General features: G+C 58.5%; 1 protein-coding gene across 1 annotated transcript; it reads right to left on the bottom strand.

Annotated features, from left to right (window-relative positions):
• Nucleotides 1-2,998: 2,998 nt before the first annotated feature.
• A4GALT (alpha 1,4-galactosyltransferase) lies at nt 2,999-4,057 on the bottom strand. The gene has a single exon (XM_006890055.1). The coding sequence runs from the start codon at nt 4,055-4,057 to the stop codon at nt 2,999-3,001; it is 1,059 nt and encodes a 352-aa protein (XP_006890117.1).
• Between the last annotated feature and the right edge of the window lie 3,309 nt (nt 4,058-7,366).

Below are 7,366 nucleotides of genomic sequence, written 5' to 3'. Positions count from 1 at the left end.
GAGTGTGTCAGAGATGGTGAGGATGGCACACGATACGAGGGGTCACAGGGTCAGCGTGAGTCGTACTCCACTTGACAGTACCTAACAACAACAACAACAACGACGCACTGAATTCACACCTCCCCCTGCTTCCTGGTTTCCTTTTGGTTCAGGGCTCAGGGTAGCCCAGGTTACATCTGAACTCACCCCCAGTGACAGATCTCGAAGCTGGTCCAGTCCTGATCCTGACCTCCAGCAGAACTTCCCAGCATGCCCTGCACTAGGCTGGTCAGGACAGGCTGAGCTTGGGAACCAGGGAACCATGCAGTCTGATTTCCAGGAACTCAGACCTGAATTACTCAGGCAGCTTTTTCTCTCTTAGTCACTCAGATGGAGCACATTCCAATTTAATATTTAAACAAAAAGTTTAATATTCATTCTGCAGCTGGGGAGTGGTTTCCCCGGCCTCAGGGCTGCTGGGAACCCCACTCAGCCTGCTCTCCTAGGACCTGCGCTCTCTCTCCTAAGCTCTGCTGGCCGAGAATGTTTCTGTGAAAGAATTGGCAGCATGCCTAGCTCGGACCCCTGCGGGGTCACTTGGTGTCCCCCAGTAGAGGGATAAAGATAAAAGGATGGCTCCTCTAGTCTTCTCCCGATAGAACATCTATAAACACACTCCGTAACAAGACAAACAGGCCCTGGGCAGATCTCATTTCACATCCCTAGGGCATGTTTCCACCGGCGCCCCTCCCTTCCACCATTCCGAGAAATGCTCCAGTTGCCAGTCCAAGGAAGAGTGGTTGAGCCTGCCAGGCCTCCAGGGCCAGGCTTCCAGGACCAGGACGTCAGGACATCAAGCCGCCAGGCCACTATGTGCGGGTTGGGCAGTGGGCAGCAGTCAGAGCCCCAGAGCTCTCGGACCCCAGGACTCCCTCTGCACAAACTGACCCCCTGTCCTATCCCCCCCATCATGCTCTGAAAGGTGCCCCCTGATGGTGTCTACAAGTTCAGATGACACAAAACATAGATGACACAGCTCCAGGGGAGGCCTTCCTCACAGTGGGTGTGGGAGGGCAGGTGAGTCACCCCCACATCTGGCAAGAACATAGGCCGTGAGCATTCCCTCTTTACCAGAGGCTCCCACAGGCAACAGTGAACCTCCAAGCAGGCTTGGAGGGGTGCTAGGCGCCCTGGGTGGCTAATGGAAAGGTCGGCACTTCAAATCCACCAAACATGGGCTCTTGCCAACTATTAAGATTCAGCGGACTTGATTGGAGCGGGGCCAGCCAGCGCTGGTGGAGCAGAAACTAAGAATCAGATTGCAAAAAAAAAAAAAAAAAAAGAATCAGATTGCACGTGAGCAAACCCTGTAACTCCTGGTTCTGTGAATCACATCGGGACGCCTGTCTGGGAGATCCTGTGAGATGGGGGTGCAGGGTGCACCTGTTTTGAGCCACAGAGAGATATAGGTGCTTCTAACAGAGGCCCCGATGCCAAGAGGATGTCTAGGAGGTTAGGATATAACGGCCTGCTGGGCGCACCGTTGGTACAATCTGTAAGGAGCTGCACGCCCAAACCAAAGGCGGACCCTCCCTGACATCTGCCTCCACCAGTGAAGATGGGCTATCTCCTCCCACATGAGTGACAGCCTCTCACAACCCACCAGAAGGGCAGCTATGATTCAGTTCTGAGGACAGCAGTGAGTGTGACAGTGATCCGAAGAAACCGTCTCACTTACATACAGAAATCTGTACAAATCCCATCCCAGTGACGGCTGAGCGAGCCAGTGTTCCAATGGGACAGCCTGGTCTCAACAAGTTTCCTGCCTTTGACAGATGCACTTTTCTACTGGTCGCTGAATTCTCCTCTCATCAGAAACATCCCCTGCTCTGGAACACCTCTGGGGGGAGCCGCGGAGCTCACCTTCTCCCCAGGCTGCTGGACCCGCTGCAGGCGGAATCTGGAGGCCTCAGGAGGCTCCTCCCTCGGCTGTGCCTGGCAGCGGCCCCAGTCCTGCCGAGAGCGAGCTCCTTAGGCGGTTCCCTCAATGCAAACCAGCTGGGGCCTGGCCCAGACAGAGCTCTTCCTCCACCCAGCAGGGCACTGCTGACCCCAAAGGAACTCCCACCTCCCTCCGTGTAGCCCCCCCCCCTCCATTAGGGAGTGGGCTCCTTGAGGGACCTCACTTGGCCTGTGTGGTGGAAACTTATACTCCTGCTTTATCGGGGGTGGGGGGTGGGGTGCCAAACTACACTGTTTGTGGGGTAGGAACTCAGGCCTCTCCCATTCCCAGGATGCTGGGACTTGGAAGCAGCGGGCCTGCCAAGTCCCTGAGCCCTCCTCAAAGAGAACCTGGTGGGCTGAGTGGGCCCCAGCCCGGCTGTTTCCTGTCTGTAGAAGAGTCAGTAAGGGCTGCGTGAGTGGGTGACGACCTGTTACTAACTGTAAACCACAGGACACTGGTTCGCTCTTTTCTAGTGAGTCTCGTTTTATTCGGGGGAGGGCAGGCAGGCCTTTCTTGAGCTGAGCATCCACACGCTGTACCCTCACGGGGACAGCTGGCAGATCCCTCTGGCAATGTCTCTGGAAAGAAGGAGGGATGAGGGAGCGGGCAGGGCCTCTCCCAAGGAGCTCCAGAAGAAGAATCAAAACCAGGAGAGGCAAAAGCAGCTCTTTCGGCTGGTGGGACTGGGTGGGCCCCCTGTCCTGCCAGTTCCCAGAGCATCGGTGTCTCCTCGGACCCTGTCCCTTTATACAGAGCCTCCGTGCCAGGCTCTCTGTCAGTCACCTACCTCTGTCCTGCTGCTTCCCTGCTTCACTCACCCCCCTCAGTTTTGGGTTCAATGTTCTCTTGTGACGTTCTCAATATCTGGGTCTTCATAGCAGCCTGGGGGGGGGTCCCCAGCGGCCTCACACTGTTGGTGGGGGCGCAATCCCTGCTCCTTCTCACTACATCTGCTGGGACCCACCAGTTCCAGGCCCACAGCAGCTAAGACCTCCCTCTGCCCTGGACGGGCGCTCACAAGTACATCTTCATGGCCTCGTGCGTCGTGGGGCAGTAACGCGCGTGGAGCTGAGCCAGCAGCGCCCGCGACGTGGCCTCGAAGCGAGTGCCCTGGCTCTTCTTGTTCCACACGTGGACGGCGTAGGTGGCGCTGAGCAGCCGTGCCAGCTCCTCGGGCCCCACCTCCTCGAAGTACCGCTTCCAGTTCTGCCAGGGGATGGGGTAGAAGGCCTCGCGAGGCAGGGTGGTGACGCCCCGGCAGGCGCTGCGCTCGCTCAGGCTGCGGATGGCGCACCACTTCTTGAAGACGCGCGTGAGCAGCTGCGGGCCCTGGTGGCCCCACACCCAGCGGTTGTAGTTCTCCACGAAGTCCCGCATGCACAGCGCCAGGAACTCGTGGCCGCGCTCGAAGGCCAGGAAGGCGCCGTTGAGCACGTAGCGGGACTGCGCGCCCAGCGCGTTGCTCAGGTTCCGCAGGCTGCGCAGCACGATGAAGTCGGTGTCCAGGTAGATGCCGCCGAACTTCCAGAGCAGAGCGATGCGGGCGGCGTCCGAGAGCACCGGCAGCAGGTAGGGCTCCCAGCGGCGGCGCGCGGCGGCGTGCCAGGCGGCCAGCGGGGTGCCCAGGAACAGTGCGCGCAGGTCCAGCGCGCGCACCTGCACGTTGGGGAAGCAGCCGAGCAGCGCCATGCCCAGGTTCCGGGGCCGCGACGCGTTGGCCGCCGCCAGCCCCTTCATCAGCACCACCACGGGGACCTCGGGGTGGGCCCGGGCCGCCGACTCCACGGAGCACATGAACAGGAAGTTGGGGTGGGTCCGCTCCGACGTCTCCAGGAAGAAGATGTTGCCGGGTGGGGAGCTGCTGGGGGGCGGCGTGGGCGTCGCCAGCTGGGGGCAGGGGACGTCAGCAGGCAGGCTGTACAGGTGACCTTGACTCTTGGGTTCCCCCACCACGTGCCAGTAGATGGCGAGGGAGACGAAGCAGGTGAACTTGAAGGTGATGATGAAAAGGGTGCAGATCCGAAGTTTGGGGGTGCTCATGAGCAGCCGCAGGCAGTCGAGGGGGATGGACATGGTCTCCCTAGATCACACCGGGATCTTCCAGCGGAATTGGTCTGCAAGAGAAGGCAGAACATGGGGGTGACTCCTGTGTTCCTGACCCATCGAACAACGTGCGCCAAGGGGTCCCCCGAGCTGGGCTTGAACTCCAGGAGGATGTTGGGGGAAGGCTGGAGGTCTCTGGGCACTCTCCTCTTGGAGCTCCCCTCTTGCTTACCCGTAAGATGAAAACTGATCTGCTGACTAAGGTCCATGGTAAGGCCCGTTCCATCTCTCCAACACTTCAAGGGCTGGTCAGTGTCACTTAATACGGGTGACCATCATGGGCCTAAGCCAGGGTCCAGCAGGTGCTGGGCATCAGAAGGGATGCTTTTTCCACAGACACACAGGCCTGCAGCCCATCTCTTGGGCCCCTCACTCTGTTCAGTTTCAGGCTGTTCTAGAAGAATCTGCTGGGGACTGCTAGCATCGAGCCTGGGCCTTGAGCAGGCCTGGTGCTCACAGGGGACTAGGAAACCGCACATCCACACTTGGGGTGGACTCAGGTCCAGGCGTGCATGATGGCCCCGCTCCTGGCCCTGCTCTGGACTGCAGAGGGAAGGGGCTGGCCGGCCACCTTGATGAGAATTGTCTGTTGGGGCCCGTGGACCTTCCCTTGCTCATGGCAATGTCTCTGGTCCCTGTCCCCAAGAGTAAGGCCAGCAAATGCCAGAAAGTCTTGGGACCCTGACTCTGTTGGGGCTCCCTGTGGGATCCAGGATAAGTCACTTAAGTTCTCTGAGCCTCAGTTTCCCTACGTGCAGGAACGGAACACTGGAGCTCCAATAACTGGCCACTCAAGAGCTGGATTCACCCACTCATTAGTTCAGCAAATTAGACCATCCTCCAGGGAGGTTCCAGGTGACCTGCACGTTTTACACACATTCAATGTTGTTACATCTTTCCAGCCACAGAGATGGGTGGAATGAATTGCGTCTCCCAGAACTCGGTTTGGAAGCTGAATCTTTGAAAGTGTTACCAAAGAGAGGCCTGATGGTGCTGTGGTTAAAATGCTGAAGGAACCAAAAGTCAGAAATGTGAATGCATCATCTGTCCTTCAGGAAAAAGAGGAAAGAGCCTGATTCTATCAAAATGTGCAGCCTTGCACCCTGGGTAGGGAAGCTGTCCTCTGTGTCCTACAGGGCTGGGAGTCAGAATGGATTCAGGGGCCTCAGGTAGCGGGAAGATGTTACTGTTATAGCATGACACGCTGGGGTGGGGGTGGGGGGATCCTATCTCATCTGAGGGACTTTGGCAGGGATGGCCCCAGAGAGAGACTGGCTATGTAAAACCACAGCTGCGGGCCAAGAACACAAGGACTGACTAAGCCGAGACAAGGGAAGATCTTCCTCTAAGGCTGTTGACCCTGTGGACGTCCTAAATTCAGACTCCTGGCGTCCAGATCTTTAGGACAATACATTTCTGATGGTTACTCATCCACTGTGTGGTTATAGCAGGCCAGGGAATCACACAGCCACACCCCACAGCTGGGTTGATTCGGACTCACAGGCGCCTTCTATCAGGTGTTCGAAGCTGTAGGTATTAATGGGAGGGGACTGTCTTTCTCCCAAGACACCTGGTGGATTCGAACTGCCAACCTTTTGGTCAATGGCGTGATATGTAACCCACCAGGGCTCCTTACCGCTGTCTTAGAGGGTGGGAATCCTCATTGGATAAGAAAACTGAGGTACAGAGAAGGTTGGTAATGTATCCAGAATCCATCTGAGGGTACTGGGGCAGAGGTTGAACTCAGACCAGGTGGCTCCAGGGTCTTGGCTCTGGGACCACCCACCACATGCCCTGCCTGGAAAAGATTTTCTGGTGGGCCCACCACAGCCTAGACACGTGGCCCCCTGTACTCATCCTGTCAACAACCCAACTACTATCCACTGAGCCCTCCTGGTCAGGGTGCCCGACCCAGAGAACCCCAAGGTCAAGAGCCGACCTTCCCCCAGGGCAGAGGCCACCTTGGATGGGGACTCTTAGCCTGGGGCTGTGCCTGGAGCTCGGGTGGGAGCAATTGGCCAGCCTTCCACAGGACCCAGCGCTGGCCACTGCCCAGTGCCTGTCTAGAAACTGACCAGCTTGGGTGGCCCATGGTGTGAGGCAGGATCCAGGAGCTTCCCGGAGACACACCAAGTCAGCAGCCGGCCTTTGCTGCCCGTTCAGACTCGTGTCTTTCACGTGTTCCGTGCCAGTGAGGATGTCTGCAAGAACAAAGGACAGAGGAGGGTGAGGAGGGGTCAGAGGTCAGCGCTGCACCAGCCTGTCCAGACTGGTCGCCTGGAGCTCAGTGTCCACTGCATCACCTCATGAGAGGACCCATTCAAGGCAGGCCCTGCACGGAAGCCTGGGAGAAGGGTAGGGCTGGCCGGCCTTGCCCCATTTGGGAGGTCAGCACTCAGAAATAGACACGAGCCATGTGGCTGTGTGACGTGGAACACAGGAGCCAGTGGGACTGGGAGGGAACTTCCTACGGGCAGTGGTCATTGAGTTGAGCTCGAAGGATGAAGATGGCCAGGCTTGCTGGGCTAGCCTGGACCATCCGGGCCTCCCCCCATGACTGGCACCCAGCAGGCATTCAGTCTGAGCCCCCAATGAATGGTCTTCCAGGTGGGGGCACATGGGGAGGTGAGAAGGGGGGCTGAGGTGATTGCAGAGGCTTAACTGAATAGGCTTTGCATGGTAAGTGGGGGCTCCAGAAGAGGGTGCAAAGCCCTCTCCCTGCTGTGCTGGGGCCGCAATGCCTGCAACCAAAGTGGGGGGCGAGGCCGGAGGGATGGGTGAGCTGTGGGATTCAGGAAACCCACATTACACGGTGACTGCGGGGGCTTGAGTGCACCTGCAGTATGAGGACGGTGCGGGGCTGGGCCGGGTTCAGTGGGATCAACGGGGTCACCATGAACCGGGTCACCAGGTGTCAGGACCAATTCAGTGGCACTGGACGAGAAGTAAGACGGTCGTGACCCTCTGCTGTGGTCCCTCAGTCTGGACCCCTTTCTCCCGATCCTGGGTAATCTGCTGCGGGACATGCTCTACCGACAGTGACCTGTGGCCTAGTGGCCGTGGTGACACATGCTCCCTAAAGCCACCTCCCCCTCGCCTGAGGACCAGCGGATGGCCCTGTGACTGTCCCCTCGGCCCCTGCCCTGTCTGCCAGGCTGTGGGTTTGCAGGGACCAGCCCTTCTAGCAGCATCACTACCTGGCAAGAGGCTGCCCAGGCCCAGCCCAGCCTCCCACCTCCCCAGGGACCTGCTGAGATGGATCTGCTGACTCCACCATGC

This window comes from Elephantulus edwardii, unplaced genomic scaffold (assembly GCF_000299155.1).
Source record: "Elephantulus edwardii isolate Elephantulus edwardi_28Jun2011 unplaced genomic scaffold, EleEdw1.0 scaffold00086, whole genome shotgun sequence".
NCBI lineage: Eukaryota > Metazoa > Chordata > Mammalia > Macroscelidea > Macroscelididae > Elephantulus > Elephantulus edwardii.
Note: the sequence above shows the minus strand (reverse complement) of the source record. Positions and strands in the feature narration are given on the sequence as shown.

Bases quoted from the DNA above. Each gene is read 5' to 3' on its own strand.
- A4GALT (XM_006890055.1), bottom strand. From the start codon at position 4,057: ATGTCCATCCCCCTCGACTGCCTGCGGCTGCTCATGAGCACCCCCAAA.